Source organism: Diaporthe amygdali (assembly GCF_026229845.1).
Source record: "Diaporthe amygdali strain CAA958 chromosome Unknown NODE_9_length_1275696_cov_64_842800, whole genome shotgun sequence".
Lineage (NCBI taxonomy): Eukaryota > Fungi > Ascomycota > Sordariomycetes > Diaporthales > Diaporthaceae > Diaporthe > Diaporthe amygdali.
This window is the reverse complement of record NW_026517029.1, coordinates 750,318-770,543: the sequence shown is the minus strand read 5'-3', so window position 1 is coordinate 770,543 and position 20,226 is coordinate 750,318. Positions and strand designations below refer to the sequence as shown.

Genomic DNA, 20,226 nt, shown 5'->3' with positions numbered 1-20,226 from the left:
GATTCGCTGTTTCAAGAGATCTCTTGTGCCGAGATCACTTTACTTTCTGTTCCAACCATGACACAGAAAACACATACAAGGGGCTTTTCCCAATCCTCTTCAGCAAGGGTGGCATTCGAAAGCATGGCCCAGAAGGATGACTTAACCAACGGCCTCGGCTTCATGTATCGCCAAGCCGACCGCATCATGAGCCCGGAAACGCGCGACGAAGTATACCAGAGAAGTAGCAGTTTTGCGCGTGATCGACCATTCTCTTTTGTAAGCCGAAGTGTTCAAAATGGAGGGCCCCATTGTCTCTAAAGGCTACTAATGATTGTAATTTTCAATATCCAGTCGCTCCTCCTCATCGGCCTCGCTGTGCTCCTCGCACCGGTTCTCGCAGCCGCGACCCTGGGCCTTTTCGCCGCAGCCTGCTTCTGGTCGCTCTTGGCCTGCCTTGCGATCATATTCATGAGCCCAACGCTACTCCTGATAGCGACTATTGCCGCGTCGATATGGCTGACCCGCACCGCCGTGCAATGGTCCACTGGCCTGTTTGCAAAGGTGCCTGTTGGCTCGGGAAACGAAGGTAATCAAGTGCTCATGAAACCGGAAGCTGAGGCGAATGGAAACGAAGCTCATGCAAAATTGGAGGTGAACTTGGTGAAAGTTGGGGAAACAAGGGACGCGTAGTGGAGCTTGACGACTTACGACTGTACAGTGGAAAGCTCTGGCGCTGTAGATTTGGACTCTGCTTCTCTACCAGCCAGGAATCTGTCTGAGCAGACTGGTAGAGCAGCCAAAATTACGCGGTTTCTCAGACCAGATGATTTCAGCGAGGGCTTGTGAAGTCGCTTGTTAGAGACATGAACCTAGGGAGGGTCAGCCTGTACAGCGGCAGGGCGGTCGACGCCCAGATGGAAACTTTAAGACTTTGTCTCTCAGTTATTCTTCGGCTGAAGACCACAAGCACGAAAGGAGTAGTCGGCGTCCGCCAAGAACGCCATCTTTACACAGTCAAGAATTGAATTACCGAATTTATGAGACCGTGTCTAGCCCGTGCCACTATTCAGCCCCAGCGAGATATTATTTGGACCCGTGTCATCTTCGTGGAAAGATTATGTGTAGAACTACTTACCAGGAGGCGTCTGGTTGGCTTTCCACAACCTTCTTTTGAGGATCCCGAGGGTGCAACACAGCATCAATCCTGAACATCATGATCGGTTCCCGGGCCTGCTTGGCCTTCACGCTCCTTTGCCTAGTTTACTTTGTGGCGCACTTTGAGAAATATTCACTTCTTCCCTCAGTAAAGGTGAATTGGGCCGAAGGCACGCGATTGCCTGCGATTACCTGGGGTGATGAATCGAGAGCGAATGATTTCCCCAATGATAAACCCCCAGGCTCCTTCAACAAGCAGCCATTCCATTCGGATTCCGCTATAGGACCTGACACCGATGGAAGTCATCTGGATTTGTCTGAATTGGAAGGCAATGACAGTGACCAGAATTGGGATGGCAAGGAGGATGCCGATGATGCCGACGATGCCGACGATGAAATGTATACCAGCGTTTCATTATCCTTGCACGGGTGGCTGATGAAGAGGGGTTTGATGCCAGGCAAATCGATACCAATTGTGACGATTGCAGACTCATCATATCTTCACGTCTTACATGCGATGCAGCAGCGCCTCGGAAAATGGGGTTATGATCGCGACCTCGTTGTGTTGTGCTTGGACCAAGCCTGCGCCGAGGATACTGAACTCTTGAACCCCTACCCTGGATATTTGCTGGAAAATGACGCTGCAATGCATGCCGTGGCGTTTTTCAAGGTATTCTCTTTACGGATATTGAATGATGACTTGGAATATGACCGGTATAGCTGATGCTGTGGGCGATTCAGTTCATGACCAACCTCAATCTCTCTGAGAACGGATACGACTTTGTTTTCCTTGATGCCGACGTCTTCTTTACTGGCTCACGCGATCCATTCAGTGCCATGCTTCCTCTATCAGATACGTCATGGGATCTCCAATTCCAACCCGACAACGCCCCAGACGAGCTCAACATTGGCTGGTATTTCGCACGATCATCACCTGCCACGCAGATGTTTTTCCGGCAAAGCTTTGCGCATTGGATACAAACTAGGACGGAGAAGTGGGATCAACTCGTCATGAACAACGTCAAAGACGATATCCTCCAGAAGCAAGCCGCCCAAGCCGCAGAGACAGCCGGGGGTTCGAATCAGACTAGCAAACCAAGTACGCCACCGCTGCGTATACACATGCTTGAATTGAAATATTTCAGGAACTTCATGAAAGAACTGTTGTGGAGCACAGAGCTTTTCGGCAACCAGACGGCCACCGATGACTATATCTCGACCGCAGCCGCGATCCACTATACATGCGTGCAACACGACCTCAAGGAATACTTTGGGCTGTACTACAATGGTTTTGGCGATCTCCATGGGTACTACAGTGACCCGCCGCCACTATTGCGACTCGTCGGAATCAGCGGCACTTCGGATATCGTGTATAAGCAGGTGGCGTTTGCCCTGGCTTTGGGCAAGGCAACTAATCGCACCGTCGTCTGGCCGGACTCAGTCGCTGTATTCCAGCGATGGCCCGATGGGACTCATCATTTGCTGGCGCGCATGCCAAGCGTCAAGGCTGTCAGCTTTCCATCGGCCAAGAGCGCTGGATACGCTGTCGTGGAGGGACAGTACCTGCATAATCGTGTACGCAACGGATTGGATTCACTGACAGAAGTCCACTGGAGTCTGAGGCAATATGTCGAAGAGGCGACTATTGAGACTCAAAGTGGCTGGTTAGATTCTTTGGTAGGGAGCTTGAGCACTGATGACGGTTTCCCCGTGGTCACCTTGGATTTCAACGATGTTGGCGTAGAATGGAGCCGTTTGATGGATCTCAGCGTGGCCAGCAGCCCAGAATTTGATGTCTTGGTACGTGAGGCCGAGGCAAAGTTCTACGCAGCATTCAAAGAGTCGGGCATGGAAGCATTTTCGATTTCGCCATTGGCAGAGCTGGGTCGGTGCCGCTGGGTTGATGGCGGTGATGGATGCTTGCTCAACTGTTGAGAGAGTCTTTGATGAGTCAATCATACGTGTCTTGGCTCAAGGATTCGACATCAAAGATGGGTAAAAGTATCCAACAGGCTAGCTTTCTACTAGTCTCATAGATGTATACTCCTACTCTCGGAGAATAGATAACCACAACGGTATTTCCAATCAAGGGGCATGTTACTGCTGAGCCTCAAAACTTCAGAATGGACTAGTTCCTCATCTTTCAATTACCATGCGAAAGAACACGCTTAATTCCGATTGAGTAATCGACGGCGTACACTGAAATTATTCAAACTTATATAATCCAGCTGTTACGTGTTGGTACAGAAAATCTGATGATCGGCAAGCATCGAGATTGTTACTGTTGAAGGCAGATGTGGCCTGCACGGGTGTTTCTTTTCTGATACAAGCGAATATCATTGCAGACTGAGTATGGCATCCTTGCCCATGTGGGCAGAGTCTATACATCAAGATGCTTGTGACTAAAGCGCTTTCCCCGCGCCGCTCTTCTGAGGACAACAATGATCCACCGCCCACGACGTGTTCTTGGAGATACTCTCCTGTCTGCCATCTTTGGTTTTTAGACTTCTACTCTCCTTGTCAGAGGCAGTCACTTGAACATTGTATCCAATGTCATCCCATCTTGTCTGGGGCACAGCCCACTTGCTCGCAGGTTCTTGTTCTGTCCGGCTCCTTGATTTCGTCGGCGAGCCTATGGATATGGAGACCGCTGGAATCTTACCTGATTGATTCGAATTATATTTCGGTATTCGAAAACCATTAGGACCTCCGTAGTGGGTGTTCAATGCTTCCATGAAAGTCCTTAGAATAGGCGTAGTGGTTGCGAAAATGGCGAAACTAAGCTGTATTTGCGTGAAAACGGAGGCTAATACGCCATCAAGAGATGGGTCCAAGCTCGAGTACTGTATTTTCAGCCAGTGAAGACGAAAAACGGCTGGAATTATAATACTGGGAGAACCTGTAAGCAATTTGACGGCGATGTGCACTGCAGATCTGATGACTGACGGCAAACGAAGCGCAAAGGCGAAGACTACGATTAGTGTATTTGCGAATTTCATCTTCACACCTCGGAGCATGTACAGTGAAAGCCCGAATAGAAGCATCTCAGTGATCACGTCGAAAGCCGTTATAGCTTGCCAGCGGGGTAACTGTGAGCACGTCAGGGTCCATTTCGGTGCGGATGGGGACATTGGGAAAACAAGCTTACCAGACCACTGCATTGTATTCCAACAAGTATCCACGGCCGTGATACATCACATCGAATTATAGTCAATAACTCAGAGATGATCATCAAGACGGTCGACCCTCCCAGGACGATGTAGGAAGCGTTGTTGTGTCTCGTGTCAGGAGTCAGGCGAATGAGGAGGAAAGTCACGGAGCATTTGGTCAACCAAAGAATAAAAATGTATAATATATCGCCAGCGAAGGCAAACTGGGTAAATCAGAGTCAGCACCGTTCTTCCTACTTTCTTCTGACTGGGACGTTCATTTCGACAGGGCTGCTTACTTTCTGCCACGATACCAAATCTGAATTTGAAAGGTCCTCAATCATCTTCCCGAATCCATTTCTGACCTGGATAAAGACAATCACAGACTGTATCATCAAGAAAACCTTCACTCTCGGGCTGAATCAGTCTGGTCCGATTGTTGAGATACGGGCAAATAACTAACCATCGAGGAAACAGAAGCAACATCATCCCATCCTAGGCGGCCTTTGCGAAATTGTTGCCTCACGAATAACCGTACGATCATGGAGAATATGCCGAAGAATAGGCATAATGATGAAGAAATGACCACAATACCAGATTTGTTCGCGTTTGTCAAAGCCGCTAAGGGAGGTGATTGTCCGGGCAGCAAGCTAGGCGCCAATGACTCTCTGCTCGTCGTAAGGGAAGCCATGTTATATGATTCCGAGGGCAGCATCTGGCCAAGTCTCCAGAAGACTCCGTCGTTGGCTCTCGTGAAGTCTTGGCACACCTTATTGTCGTCGCCGAGATCTCAAATTAATACTCAGGACATAGTCGCCTATTTCTGTCGCAACTGTTGCTTTGAGGCTGACATCGCCAGAGGATTCCGAGGCTATACATAGGATAAAGGTGAAAAGCCTGCGGGGATTGGCAATGACTTACCATGACAACTTCCGAGACAAGCGATTGCATGCAGTTACACGCAAAATATCTACCTTCTGCACTAGGTATGTCTCTTCATGCGCCTGTAAGTGACAAAGAACTACGGTGGCGACTCAAATTTGACAAGACGAGGATGCCAATCACTGTGTTACCAAGGTAAGTGGAGAGGAAGAAGCCACAACGTACGATCTGAGATAAAACAAAGCCATTCATGTGCTCGAGGAGGTCCCGGAAAAGAAACTAGAGGGCTTTAGCGCAGCCCAGTGGTCTCCGGGCGGCCGGGTTGTGCACGTTGCAAAAGGGGTTTCCCGTGGACGGCTGAAATGGTTGATCAAAAGAGCCGTGATCGGCTCAAGGTCTAAGGCAAGCGCGTTGAGGTTGCCAATAGAAAATGAGTCGTGGTTCCACTGTGTGAGACATTACTAGACGAATGCTTCTAATTCCCGAAATACCAGCTTGGACTGGGGACTGGGACTGTCTACTTGAGCTCTAGCACAGTAACCTGCTGGCACTCAATTTTGATGCAGCTGAGGAGCTCTGCAACGGCCGTTGGTCTTGGTGCCTGCCAACCTCTAGTGCTCTATCAGTCCCTGAATCACATGTCTGCATTCGCTCAAAGAAATGCTTCACCTGAGATGCACATCAATTTGTGTCCAATACCATTATTCTACAGACCAACTGCATGATCTTCTTCTTTTACACTTCATGCAAGCCCCACTGTTGTTGCAGGGTTCGCTTATGAAATGAACAAGAAGCTTCTTGCGGTTAAGAGCTCTGATGAGCCTCTTACAGACATTGAATTGCACAATCTCTCTCGCAACGAAACGATATCGCAAGATGAACATGAAATGACAGTGCTAGGCCGCACGCAGGAGCTGAATGTGAGTAAATGGACCCATCCTCTAGACCCAGGGACAAAACTGATTTACCACAGCGGAACTTCCGTTTTATATCAATATTGGGTTTCGCATGCACATTGATGAGCACGTGGGAGATTTCTCTTATGTCAGTTCTCTATATCCCAAAGCCTTGTCAGATGTCTGACGATGGTGGTTATTTAGGACAAGCTTCTATGGCATTTTTAACGGAGGGCCTGCTGGTCTGGTGTGGGGCTACCTAATAACGTGGCTCGGCTATCTCTTGGTATTCGCCTCAGTGGCGGAGATGGCTTCTATGTCTCCAACATCAGGAGGCCAGGTTCGTCCGTCCTCGGATTCGAATCGTTATGAAAGGGGGTTTTGGCTGACTGTAATCGCAGTATCATTGGGTTGCTGAATTTGCGCCTGCGCGGGCCCAGAAGCTTTTGAGCTATACGGTCGGTATGTGATCTTTAGTAGTTCCCGCGAACTCGGCAGTAACTGATTACATCCATTAGGATGGGTCGCAGTATTGGGCTGGCAAGTTGGCCTCACATCTTTGGCATTCCTTGCGGGAACTATGATACAAGGCCTACTCGTCTTGAACTACCCCGAATACGTCTTCGAACAATGGCATGGCACTCTGCTTGTCGTCGCTATAACGGCATTTTGCATAATATTCAACACGGTCCTAGCAAAGCGGCTTCCAATGGTTGAAGGCACAATCCTCTGTATCCACATCTTGGGATTTGCTGGCGTTCTAATCCCACTCTGGGTCTTGGCACCACTAAACAACCCAGTTCAAGTCTTTACCGAGTTCTTAAACCTTGGTGGATGGGATTCAAACACTCTGAGCTTCTTCATTGGTCTTCTCGCCCCAGTATACACACTGATCGGTGCTGACTCAGCGGTGCACATGTCTGAAGAAGTCAAAGATGCGTCGCTAGTACTCCCCAAGGCAATAATGTGGGCAGCAGGTGTGAACGGTATGATGGGCTTCATCATGATTATTACCTTCAGCTTCACCATGGGCAGCGTCTACGACATCATCGGATCTCCTACAGGATATCCCTTTATACAGGTCTTCTACAATACGTGAGTACAAATTTACACATGCCACGATGCTTTATGCTGTATCTTAAAGGGCCTTCTAGAAACCGTCGATTTGAGCTCTGTAACCCGAGACTGATGTTCAATAGGACTCGAAGCTACTCTGGCGCTTCCATCATGACCGCAATCCTGATCATCAACATTACATCCGCATGCATCTCTACCGTAGCCACGGTTTCGCGTCAGACCTGGGCTTTCGCCCGTGACAACGGCCTCCCTTTCTCGTCATTCATCGCTCATGTCAAACCTGGCTGGAACATACCTCTGAACGTAAGTTGCTTTCGGGTACTCTTTCAATATTTTAGAAGAACAAATCTGCCAACCGAGGTCTGTTTTAGTACTTGTCCCTCTTGTCCCAAAGCGACTGGCCAGGATGCAGCTTGAGACATACTATGGGCATATGACATCGTACTCCATCAGTCCTCATATGCACGTCTTTAGTATCCTGATAGCTAACTCCGCAAGTTCCAGTCTGTTCTGGTTACTTTCACAATCACAGCATTGCTCTCGCTCATCAATATTGGCTCCGTAGTTGCTTTCAACGCTATAGGATCACTTGCGATAAGCGCCTTGCTGAGTACTTACATCATCTCCTTCACTTGTCTGATAATACGTCGCTTCCAGGGGCCGATGCCTCACCATCGATGGTCTCTTGGCTCTGCGGGGCTATTCATTAATCTCGGTGCAACTCTGTTCCTGCTTGTGGTCTGGACCTTTATCTTCTTCCCTATTTCGCCGAATGTTACGCCACAGACAATGAACTGGAACTCAGTCATCTTTGGCGGTACAACGATCCTTGCTACGCTGTATTATGTCCTGCATGGGCGCAAACATTATAGATCTCCGAGGCACTTGATCAAAAGGGATACTATTTAGAAAGGGAATCAAACGAAACAATTCACCATGAGTGTCGACCGATGTTGAAGAGGCAGGGTCAAAAAGGTCCTGACATATCAATGGATGGCGTAGCTGAATTTCATTTTAATTATTCAGGAAGCTAGTTGCAATCTCCAAGATGACTGCTTGGATACAATTGTATTGGAAAATCCACGACGACCCCTCAGGTGATGCTTCTATGTCAAGCTTTTTAAGAGACTGAACATGCAGGAGGATTCGAAGCCATTCTTTGCACATGCAACCCGAGTCATAGATGCCGCGTATGGTGTAGATCAATTTGGGTTATGTGAATAGACAATGGCTTTATATTATCTGAAACCAGGTTTAATAGCTGTGAGTGGAACCCCCGTAACATTGTACTTGGAAGCTACGGCTCGCATATAGCATCACAGGATTTGGCCAAACAGCCACCTACTGCACAAAAGGCAGACCTAACGCGACACGCCTGGACGAGCTCTGTGGGTCAAGATACGGTCTCCTGTTTGTCTTCTCGTTAGCGCCTAAAGCCACTTCCCTGCCACATGGGTAGATACGGAATAATCTGGCTTGGAGACTGTATCTCATGAACAATGGGTGTTCTTGAAAGAAATAAGGACATACTCTCCGAGTCCAACAGCTCGGTTTCCAAACCGGTCGCCTAGGCCATCGTAGTCGAATGTTGCCGTGTGGAAAACACTGCGATTGTCCCAGATCGCTGCCAGCAAGTAAATTAAGACTTTGTTATCACGCTGGCTTCCAGGAAATTGACTTACCGATGTCATTCTTATTCTGCCACTTCAAACGGACTTGTAGGTCGTGGTTCTTGTAAACCAAGTCAAGGAACCATTTCAGGAGATGGTCACTTTCTTCCTGCGTTACGCCGTTGATGTGCCTCACGTGGCCTCCCACTGGGAAAATGCTCTTCCAGCCAGTCACCGGATTCGTACGAACGATGGGATGGATTGCCTTGAGCTCGGTTCCGACGTTTTCTGGGGCGCCGCGGGGCTGATCATAGAGTTCGAACCCTCCTTTCTCGGCGACTTCCTTGAAGAACGGCTGGGCGAATGTGCCGGTCAATCCCTCGAGAAACTTCTGATATGGCTCGCTGATGCGATCATAGATCTCATAGCCCGATGCCCACAGGGTGTCTGCTCTTATTAGCACCTCGAGCCCAGAAGCTATTGTATCAGAGGCCGCAGTATGGAAAATATCATCGTAAAACTTACCGCCACCAGTCTCTGGAAGCTCGACCAAGCGCAGCGAGGTATAGTCAGCTGGCACTGGCTCGAAAGCAATATCGGAGTGCCACTGGGCACTATTCTGCTTCTTGGCGCTCAGCTGATCCACTGTCTCTCGCTTATAGAGTTTGCTATGCTGTACAGAGCTGATCGTAGATATTTCTTTGTCATTTCCACCCAGCTCTCGCGAGTCGTTGAGAATTGGGTGAATATGAAGGCCGGAGGTCTTAGGACGCCCTGTCAGTTCTCCGAGTCGCAGTATAAGTTTCTTCTGGAGGTCGTTGGTAAGTGCATCCTGAGCACGGAAGAAGACGACCCCACGCTGCGAGACTAGAAGTTTGGTATTAGTTGCTCTGAGTATTCTTGTTTGGTTTTTGGTAACCTACTAGTGATTGCAAGGTCTGTCAGCAGCTCGTCTGAGTTTTCCGCATCCAACCAGTCTACAAGATTGGCCTTTGGGAACTCCCGGCCAATAATAGGCGTAACATCGAAGGACTCAAAAGCTTCCAGAGCCCCAGACAACTTCAGGGGCTGTTTATGCTCCGCTTTGTGCCTAATAGGCGCCTCAATATCGATAGCGGACGGAGCCATGTTCGAGCTGTCGGCTTCGACGAAGCGTTGTGAAGTATAATTGTGGAAGTGATAAGAAGAGGTTGCGGAGTCACTTCTTCCCAGTCCCACCGAGGAGTCGACGTAAGACCGACAGAAGAGGTGACACTTGGGCAGATGCAAACATGGAAATAGACAGGAATTTTAAAAAAGAAAAATGTCACACTGCGCGGATATCGCTGGAAATCGATAAGATACCTGGAGGAAAGAGACCGAGACAGCTCAGACTAGCCCGGCCATACCTTCAATTAGCTTGCATGTTCACGATGGTGGAAGACAGCCTGATAATTCCGTGCTCTTGAGTTGGCTTGTAACCTGTGGCTCGTCTTGTTTATGCAACCACCTCAGATCATCAGCCCAATCGGAAACGGGTGCATCCCGCGCGGGGTTGATGCCGTGTGACTGGGAGAAAGCACGACGACGGTCACGTCAAGTTTTGGATGTTTGAAAGTGCAGAGGGAGCGCTATTGGTACTACTCCGAGTACACATGCGACAGTTGTTTAAATCTTACGGGACCAAAAATGCGCGAGCAAATTTGCTTGCTACAGAATAATTCTGAGCTCTAAATAACTAATTGTTGACTTGCCATCCTTAACATTCAAGTCAGACGCATATATAAACTCTGGCGGTCGAACTTCGGGCATGCTGTTATCCCGAATGCATGCCTCGTGTTGTTGAAGGCCGAGGTAATGCAGAAGTATGCGAAAGCATGTAACAAAGTCACCCTGCACCTCTCGCTTTGGATCGATCAATCGCACTCTCGTGGATACTGCATGGCTGCATTGATCGCGAGGTCGACATATATGTAGGCCATCACGCCATCCCGCCAAGCACTACTTCGTCATATTGGGTGGGATTGAGCACAACGTTTTGAAGAATGGGGTACAGATAAGCTACCTGGCTACCGAGTTAACTTTTACTCATAAAATGACGAGCATGACCGTAGTATCTAAAGCTGTAGATCATCTAGACTGGCGTCTGTTTGAGCCTGAAAGTTGCCGATCTAACCGGGGACGCGGAGACAGGCCTTTGATAGATACCGAGCTGTAAGACGCGAATACTAGGCCGCTCCTTCTATGAATCCATGTTGGTCATTTTGTGCATCTTGTGGCTGTATGGATAGACCCCATCCAATCCTTCGCCTTGAGCACCTTGATCCTCGTGTACCCCTGCACTCCTCGACTCCTGTATCTCGACGGTCCAAATTCAAGAGGATTTATCAAGCTAGAACTCAGCTGGTCTAGATCAGAGCTTGCGAAGCAGTGTGGCCATACCAAGCACACTTAGAACACATTGTCCGAAAGCGACAGCCGAAAGACCAGATCCAGACCTCGGTCGCACCAAGGACATATCACTGGGGCGACATCGGAATATCTGATTGTGCCGGTTTTGGGGCGATGTGGCTGCTTGTCTCTTCGTGATTATGCGGGCTGTCTTCGCCATCGATAATCATCAACTAGAAAAGATCATATCAAGCTAGACACACTGCCACGTGGGGGTTCTCGTTTTCTCAGAGTCAGCCGCGAAAGATTTGGTCCATTCTACAAATATGATGCTGAGCTTTGACTTGGCATAAAAACCGAGAAGCAGCCGCGATACTCCTTTGGCGACAGAGTCCCATGCAGACAAGGCGCGATTAGACTGAGAGCAAGGAAAATGGCTACAGTTCTTACGAGAAGCCATCCAGTCCCTCAAAAGCGAGCTATCGAGGGTGAAAGCGGCAAAGATGAGCCTGCAATTTCGACCACGTCCTTGTCCGAGGGGTTGGCTCTAGGGGTCCCCATCAAGCAGAAGAGGTTCTTCTGGCAGACGTCGAGGTCCTACGACCCGAATGCAATTGCGACACTTCCAAGTGTTTTCGACGATCCCGAAACTGCAGAGAAATACCTACCCAGGTCTGACTGGTAAGTAGGATACAAAATGAATACTATTCATCTTCACTCCTAAAGCTGAGTCGAATTAGGGAGAATTTTCACCGCTTCGATCCTACAGCTAGGTGGACATGGGGGGAAGAAAACAGACTCGTCCGCAAGATCGATCTTAGGATCATGCTCTGGGCAATCGTAATGTTCATGGCACTGGAGATCGATCGAGCGAATCTTTCACAAGCTCTGACCGACAACTTTTTGGACGATCTCAAACTTTCCACAGACGGTACGTTGTGGAGTTTTCGCAACTCGAGGTCCAGCCCAGGTACTAATCTCAAGACAGATTACAACCTTGGAAACACCGTGTTCAAGCTTGCATTCCTCTGCTCTGAGCTTCCTTCTCAGCTTGTATCTAAGTGGATGGGGCCAGACAGGTGGATTCCGAGTCAGTTGATTCTCTGGAGCTTTGTGGCAGCAGCTCAATTCTGGCTCAGTGGTCGAGAGTCGTTCCTTGTCTGCAGGGCACTCCTTGGTGTGCTGCAGGGTGGATTTATTCCCGATGTAAGTGACGAGGATCCATCACCGCTGAATTGAAACTACTACTGACACTATACATTCATAAGGTAATCCTCTATCTCTCTTACTTCTATAAACATCACGAGCTTTCCATCAGAGTGGGGTGGTTTTGGACTGGTATGAGTATTGCAGATATTCTCTCTGCCATCTTTGCCTATGGGCTTCTACACATGCGAGGGGTTGCAGGCCAGGCCGGTTGGAGATGGTTGTTCCTGATAGAGGTGAGCTAATGCCGGTTCTGAAAATGATTCTCGTTGGGCCGTCATGTGACCCCTTGATCTATAAATACCATAGTACTAACAGTATATAGGGTCTCTTCACGCTCCTAGTCGGTCTGCTTGCCTTTGGCCTAATGCCTGCAGGGCCGTGTCAGACAGCCAGCTGGTTCCGGGGCAAGAAAGGCTGGTTTGACGAGAGGTTTGTGCTCTTGTCCAGTTCAAATCATTATCAATTAGGACAAGCCCTGACTTCTTAACCGCAAAGAGAGCAAACAGTTATCGTAAACAGAGTCTTACGAGAGGATCCATCGAAGAGTAATATGCACAACAGAGAACCAGTAACACCAAAGCTGTTATGGCAGAGTCTGAAAGACTTCGATCTCTGGTCAGATATACAACACACTTCCTGTTTGCATTGACACATCAACTGACGGGTCTTCAGGCCGCTATACATCTTGGGTCTAGCGTTCCAGATTCCCATGACGCCTCAAACTCTTTACTTGACACTGACTTTGAAGGGACTTGGTTTCGATACATTCCAAACCAATCTCCTCACAATTCCGTACTATGCTGGACACAGTGAGTCTATCTATTACCCTGCAGCGAGCTCTCCGCCTCTAATATGGCCACAGTTATCTCGATGCTTATCTTAACATACCTGGCCGAGATGTGGAACGAGCTGACTTTTACGGCTATGATCGGCCAAATCTGGGCACTTCCACTACTCATCTGCTTAGTTGCTCTCAACTTGGCGACTATCAACAGATGGGTTTTATACGCGCTTCTTGTCCTCTTGCTTATCTATCCTAACGCTCATCCAATCCAAGTTGGGTGGAACTCTCGTAATTCGAATGCTGTTCGTTCTAGAACAGTCTCTGCAGCATGTTACAACATGTTTGTCCAGGCGGGAGGAATTATAAGCAGTAATATTTATCGTGCAGGTAGGTCCTAGATTGGCAATACCTAGGTACGCAGTGCAACGGCCATGCGAGCTGACTATCTACGACAGACGACAAACCATTGTACAAAAGAGGCAACCGACAACTCCTTGCCGTGTGCTGCATGAACATTGTTTTGTATTTCCTAACGAAGGCGTATTACGTCTTTCGAAACAAACAAAGAGACAAGAAATGGAACGCTTTGACAGAAGACGAGAGGCTGGATTACCTTGCAAACACGACGGATCAAGGCAACAAGAGATTGGATTTCAGGTTCCAGCATTGATATGGCGTCCTTTCCCAAACGCTGCTAGGTGGATTTTGGGGCAGTGAGGTGGTGTTGCATTGACAAAGTGCCGAAGCAAAGAGTGACAAATGTCCGTGAGCTGTGAAGGAGATATATATATATATATATATAGATATGGACAAGTAGTACCTCAGTACTCGAACAACGGCACAATTCAAAAAATTGGCGGCTCGTTGCAATTGTCTGGAGTTGTGATACCACGCCAGGCGGTTTTCCTCCACATCACACAGGAACACGGCGGTGCTAGACTACTGCCTACAAAGGGGCGGTATGTGGGTCCCGTCAGGGGGCAGAGATAAGCAGTCCTTATCCCTCATCCTTATCGATAAGGATTTTCACCCTGGCTGAAAGATCTCATTCTGGAAGCAGTGCCTGGGTTTTTCCCACTGCGAACAAAGCCATCCCAAAGCCCCCCAAAACCTGACAATCCATCTCCCCCCTTATCTTTTCTTTTCCCCCACTGATGTCTCAGCGGATTTTGTCTGCCTGCCGTCTTCCGAGTCTTCAATCAACAATCGCATTTTACTCCGTCATTCGGCGTACTCGTCCTGTCCAGGGACTACGCTCGTTCTCGGCAATCATGGCCTCAAACGGTGACCGCACAGCGCGCACAATGAAGCCATCATCCTCCGTGGGCAACAACTCGCCTGTAGGCAGGGGAGGTCGAAGAAGGCAAAACAGAAAGCACCCGTATCGCCCCAGCGACAAGGCGACAGTCGCTTCCACCTCAGATGCGTCCTCCAAGCAAGCATCGCAAGCACAGGCTGTACCGATCCAACCAGCCAAAGTTGACGCGGCGCCCGCTCCTCTTGCCTCTCCTGCCGACACCACAGGCCTCACTCGGTTTGACGATCTTGCGAAATACAACATCCATCCCACACTGCTCAAGACTATTGCCGAAGACCTCAAGTTCGAATACATGACGCCCGTACAGGCCGCTACTTTGCCCCTGCTGCTCTCCGGCCGCGACGTCCTCGCACAAGCCAAGACTGGAACTGGAAAGACAGTGGCATTCCTTTTGCCAGTTATTCAGAAGTTGGTCGCTAATAAGAACAACGTGAGGCTTCCATGTTTGCTCGTCATCTCCCCTACGCGAGAGCTCGCTATGCAAATTGCAGAGGAGGCGAAGCAGCTGCTGCAGCGGTTCCCGAAGTACAAGGTGTGTACTGCCATCGGCGGCACCAACATGCGCTCCGAGACGAGTCGTATCCGCGCGGGTTGTGACATTCTCGTCGCAACTCCAGGGCGACTTCAGGATCACCTCACGCAGGAGGATGGGTCCATTCGGGCAATGATGCAGTCACTCCAGAGCTTGGTCTTGGATGAGTGCGACCGACTCTTGGACATGGGCTTTCTTAGGGACCTTAAGAAAATTATCGGCCTCTTGGCCGATCAGAAGACCTCTCAACGCCAAGGCATGCTTTTCTCTGCCACCATCGCCCCTCACGTTTCCCAGTTCGCCAGTCTTGTCCTATCCGATGGGTACCAGTTCATCTCGACAATTCCCAAAGGCGAGGCACAGACCCACGACCGCGTCCCGCAACATGTTACCATCGTTCCCGAATTCTCTGACGTGGCAGCCGGGGCAGTCGGAGCTATCCGTCAGGAGATGGCAAGGGTCGGCAAGGGCAATTTCAAAGCCATCGTCTTCGCCCCAACGGCGGCGTTGGTTGATTTCTATGCCGATGTGCTGGGAACCTTCCGGGATTTACCCCCCATCTGCTCACTCCACTCCCGCATGACGCAGAGTAAGCGAAGCAGAGTTACCGAGGACTTCCGAAACGCCTCGAACGGAATACTTTGTGCTACGGATGTGGTTGCTCGCGGGATAGATTTCCCTGCGATCTCAAATGTTTTCCAAGTCGGCCTTCCGATGGATAGAGAGTCTTACATTCACCGACTGGGCAGAACTGCTCGAGCGGGCGCCGATGGCCATGGCACCTTAGTGCTCACCTCTCATGAAGCCTTCTTCCCGCGGTCCGTCCTCAAAGGCCTCAAGCTAGATGAGACACCGGCAGACTTGAGTGCCCGCGCTGATGTGTCTGCCTTTACTAAGAGGATGGAACCTGACAAGCAAACGAAGGTTTATCAGGCTTGGCTCGGGTACTACAAGGATGCTAGGAATAAGATGAACTGGTCTGTTAATGAATTGGTTCAGCAGGCAAACGACTTTGCGTTTCAGGGACTCGGTGCGCCTGGCGTGCCTGTCTTGCAGAAGAAAGTTGTTGGTAAGATGGGACTGAAAGGTGTCCGAGGGTTGAACGTTGTTTAGGCTGCGGATGAAGTTGTTATGCCATGTTTTGTTCTGGTCGCGTGAAAATGAGATGGATCCAACGAATGGGAATATAGAGGCGTTGCTCTGTAATATTAGAACTTCTATTCGGGGTTTTTCCTTGTTAAGGCTGTCTGGCAATAGGGTGACGGCTCTGAACCGGTCAGGTGGATACAGGCTAAAGAGCAATAGATAGTGATACCCAGCTTCTCTGTTCTCTATTTCTATTATGGCCACAAGAATGTCCGTCCCGTGAGGGTTCCAGCCCTAAGTGACTAATTTGAGCATCATTAAATAGTGTGTTCATTGCCAGCGTAGTCGATCTGCCTGTGGCTGAGGATAAGACATCGGCCTCCACTGTCGATTTGCACTTGGTTCCGAAGGCCCTTCCAGTCCCTCTTCTGGTCTCGCCCGCTCCGGGCCATTGCCGTTGTCGGTGCTACCATCCGTTGAGGTCCCACCTGGACCATCAAAGACAGCGAGAGAGAAGCCATCGGTGTGTGGCGATGGCGTCGTTGCGATGGAGTACGGCCGTGGCCCTTCCGGACTATAGGGTTTGTGAGGCGACATGGTGTTCATTACAATGTCTTCGGTCGGTATTCTTTGCAGTGTCCTGTCTCGTGAGATGTCCGTGGACTTGCCGAGCTCGCTCTTGGTCAACTTGCTCCCGGTCACGTACGATAGGCTGTTGCTGAGCCGGGTCGTGTACTTCGAGATGATTTCTGGCAGGATTGGTACGTATTTGACGACTACCTGCCTGGTCGCCGGGAGACAAGCCACCGTTACGCCAGTGGTGAGCTCGAGAGCTGACCACAATGCTACGCCGAAGAAATCCACTTCGCAAATTTCTCGTCAGTTCTGAACATACAAGAGTGGCTAGTTGGGTTTGCCTGTTCCTACTTGTTGGGTTTTGTGGAAAAGCAAGGGCGAAGCCGATCAAACTCCTGAGCCTAATGATGCTCACTATGGTGATACTGTATCGAAACAGCATTAGCATTGTCGTTTAGGTGTCTCTAGAGATTGGGCACCAGGATTTTTCATGGTGAGAACTTACAAAATACCCAGTCCAAACATAATCATCACGCCAAGTTTCCTTCTCAGGGGCATATTAAGCCCCCAAACCTGGCTCGCTGGGATCGCCAGCATCCAAATATCGAGGACGATGTTAATTATGGCATGAGACCAGGCCATACCATAGATATTGATACAACGACCGACGTGTTCTCCGCTTTGTAGTAACCTCGTCAGCAAATCTGAATGTAGGCATGCCGACGATCGTGAAACTGAAGAGACTTTCAAGCCTTCCAATTAGGTGCCGCAGGGAGGTGGTAGTTTTATTACGTACTCCCACATATCCCAGAAATAGCTTATCGGTTGACATTGCGCGAGGTCGACTATCACATATGTCACGACCAGCAAAATATTGAACACCTGGGTGGCCCAGAGATAGCGCCGGATCTTTCTGTCAGGGAACAGCCGGAGGAACAAAAAACAAATAGATATCTTGATGATCCCGAGGGTGAGGGTGTACAGCACCTCGAAGATGAAGAAGATCTGGAGAAAATTTGTTATTTGGTTAAAAGGGACAAACCAAATGTCTATGCCAAGCCCGTTCTGGTTGGCTGTATATGGTCTATCAGTTCTGGTTGACGATGTCATGTCGAAGTCTGACCTTACCAATGATTCCGCCAGCAAGAAAGACATTTTGCAGTATCTGCTCTACATCATTAACAATCGGCAATTACAAATGGAAAAAGGCATACGGACCCATGCAATTACTATTGTTGTGTCATCAGCTCCCCATGGTGCCAACTTCAGAATCCTGGACAAGATTCTGATGAAGAAGAAAATATCTTGAATGATTGTCACTACTATTTGAAGCACAGTGACAATAGGTCCGCGGTCGACGATCGGGAGGCTACAGTTCGTCGCTGTAATTCGCTTAACGACTGAATGACTGTTAGCAAAGCATTGTTCAGATGCTACCACCTCCATTTGTTGAAGTGGCAAGGGGCTGTCGAAGAATGCACCCAATTGTTCTTTAACCGCGCAGCCCACGATAACGCAGTTCGTCACAGCTCTATTGTAGACCGGATCAAGACACCTGCTATGCGTTAGTAACCTGCTACGGAGCACAAATGAATCAATCTGGAAGATTTGAATGAAAAACGGGTAGGCAACCGTAGCGGGAAAAGTCTTATACTGACAGGCAGGTGTAATCGGTGAGGGCACAACTCGACGATGAAAGGGAGGAAATGATGCAGGTAACCTGGGGCCTACGTCAGTACGCTGTCGATGGACTGAACAGAGTTTTGGGCTGAACTTACACCACATTGTGGGACTCCTGTCAGATTAAACGACATCTGGAGTTTGTTCCGCCAATGTTCACGCCTGGAAGAAGAGGCAAGCGAAGGAGGAGTGGACTTAACAGGGTTCGGGCAGGTGCTGGGCAGTAGATGTAGTCTGGAGAGCATCAGAGTACTGTTTTTTTTTGTACCGAGTCAAGGCTTGTGGGTAAGTGACTAGGTTCTTGAACGACTACATAAATGACAAGCCAACGTCCGAATCCAGCAAGTTTTACGAAGATTCGCACCATATAAGATGGTCCCGATCGTATTAAGAAGAGGAGGGGATCAGACACGATCCCAGTGTCCCACCCCTTGTGTTTTCAACAGCTACCTTGTGGTGCAGATCACAAGATTAGTGGCACTAGAGATATTCTCCGAGTATCAGTTCACTTAAGCCTTCTGAATGGACAACGCTCACATCGCCTCCGCCACTTGACTTCCTCGGCGACCTGGGGTTGTTCACACAGCCCTGTGGAAGCAGGTCGACAGGAGCATGGTCCAATCCAGGAATTGTCAATGCCGTCAAGCCGGGATATCGATTTGCCAAACTACTGGGGTCGCTACCTCAACGGTGAACTACGGCTCGTTCCCCTAGTGGCTTTATCAAGGGGAAAGCGTCCAGGGAATGGGCTTACCGCCGGCCGAAACACCAGAGCCAAGAAACTAGTAGATACTCGCCAGAGTAAGGTTCCCCTACATAAATGCTTTACAAAGCAGATGAGTGGAGAAATTCGCGAACGTGTAACCAGCGACTGACTGATTTCCACTCGAGCCGGTGCTTAGCAGCTACCGGACCCAGATCACGTTACATCGAAGCAAGAGCCAAAGGTGGGCCGTGCCTAGGTACTGTATACCCCAGACCGGGCCTGTCCTGTCAGGGCGGCCAAGACGGAAAGCTACCTGAAATGTCATGCTTGACAGCCGTAAAGTTTTCTGTCTCCCTGGATTTGACACCCTCGACAGTCCGGGCCCTCCAGGGCTCTCTACGACAACATTTCGTTGCAGCTGCTGAAACGGTCAAAATCATACAACGTCCCTTGTGGAAATTGCCGCAGGCAGACCCAGCTCCCCTCTTCTGGCTCTGATGGCGACAGCCATAAAAAAAGCCCAGGGCCAGGCTGACCGTCCGTGCGTGCAGATACTCGAGCTTGGACTGTCTTTTCAGTTTGGAATAAACAAGCTACAGGCAACCACTTCCCTGCGGTTCAGGAACCCGTGGACGCTAGTTCCGTACTATATCCGCGCAAATGCTCGGGGCATACCTACCGATTTAGATAAAGTTTCTCTGTAAGATCTGACTTATGATACTTCTCCAGCGTCCACACCGGCCCGATGTTACGCATGGCGAACTTCGTCCGTGCGCTGTGTGTTATACTGTCGATCTCAGCGTGAGATCTTGAGGAGCTATACTGCGGCAACCCACAACATTATTTCGAAGCCTGATTCTGTGCATTGAGAAGAGGTACTCCTGCTTCAAATGGGGGCCATTAAACAGATACATGTGTCATTTGTGGGGGCATCAAGACGAGAGTGCGTCGACTTGACACGAGGCTATAGCAGACCGTACAGATGCATTGTCTCTCGTAGGACCTTGTTCATCTGCCGGTGAATGCAGTTTGGTGCTATATATATCGATGACAGTTCCTTCACTGTACCGAACGACACAGCCTATGTAGTGGGGTGAAGGTGAGCGAGCTGCAAATTTGCCAAACGCAGACCATAATGCAGACAGACCTTCAACAGTGCCGTGGCAATAGCACAGACAAGCCAGGCCCTTGCCAGCCCATGATTCGTCTTCTGG

At 49.4% G+C, this 20,226-nt stretch overlaps 6 protein-coding genes across 6 annotated transcripts; 5 read left to right on the top strand and 1 right to left on the bottom strand.

The window, feature by feature from the left end:
* Positions 1-123: 123 nt before the first annotated feature.
* J7T55_013045 (uncharacterized protein) lies at positions 124-672 on the top strand (the record flags this gene model as incomplete). Its single annotated transcript, XM_053141694.1, has 2 exons — positions 124-258; positions 334-672. 2 exons carry the CDS (start codon positions 124-126, stop codon positions 670-672), a joined length of 474 nt encoding a protein of 157 aa, XP_052995391.1.
* Positions 673-1,195: 523 nt separating this feature from the next.
* On the top strand, positions 1,196-3,072 carry J7T55_013044 (uncharacterized protein; the record flags this gene model as incomplete). The annotated part of the gene is made up of 2 exons (XM_053141693.1): positions 1,196-1,807; positions 1,879-3,072. 2 exons carry the CDS (start codon positions 1,196-1,198, stop codon positions 3,070-3,072), a joined length of 1,806 nt encoding a protein of 601 aa, XP_052995390.1.
* A 2,878-nt stretch (positions 3,073-5,950) lies between these two features.
* On the top strand, positions 5,951-8,050 carry J7T55_013043 (uncharacterized protein; the record flags this gene model as incomplete). Its single annotated transcript, XM_053141692.1, has 7 exons — positions 5,951-6,088; positions 6,142-6,212; positions 6,269-6,404; positions 6,466-6,526; positions 6,583-7,159; positions 7,264-7,444; positions 7,646-8,050. The coding sequence occupies 7 exons, from the start codon at positions 5,951-5,953 to the stop codon at positions 8,048-8,050; spliced, it is 1,569 nt and encodes a 522-aa protein (XP_052995389.1).
* A 432-nt stretch (positions 8,051-8,482) lies between these two features.
* On the bottom strand, positions 8,483-9,879 carry J7T55_013042 (uncharacterized protein; the record flags this gene model as incomplete). Its single annotated transcript, XM_053141691.1, has 5 exons — positions 8,483-8,549; positions 8,672-8,765; positions 8,824-9,228; positions 9,277-9,618; positions 9,675-9,879. 5 exons carry the CDS (start codon positions 9,877-9,879, stop codon positions 8,483-8,485), a joined length of 1,113 nt encoding a protein of 370 aa, XP_052995388.1.
* A 1,675-nt stretch (positions 9,880-11,554) lies between these two features.
* J7T55_013041 (uncharacterized protein) lies at positions 11,555-13,784 on the top strand (the record flags this gene model as incomplete). Its single annotated transcript, XM_053141690.1, has 7 exons — positions 11,555-11,802; positions 11,862-12,052; positions 12,110-12,327; positions 12,653-12,759; positions 12,826-12,945; positions 13,003-13,139; positions 13,570-13,784. The coding sequence occupies 7 exons, from the start codon at positions 11,555-11,557 to the stop codon at positions 13,782-13,784; spliced, it is 1,236 nt and encodes a 411-aa protein (XP_052995387.1).
* A 601-nt stretch (positions 13,785-14,385) lies between these two features.
* Positions 14,386-16,077, top strand: J7T55_013040 (tp-dependent rna helicase; the record flags this gene model as incomplete). Its single annotated transcript, XM_053141689.1, has 1 exon — positions 14,386-16,077. One exon carries the CDS (start codon positions 14,386-14,388, stop codon positions 16,075-16,077), a length of 1,692 nt encoding a protein of 563 aa, XP_052995386.1.
* Between the last annotated feature and the right edge of the window lie 4,149 nt (positions 16,078-20,226).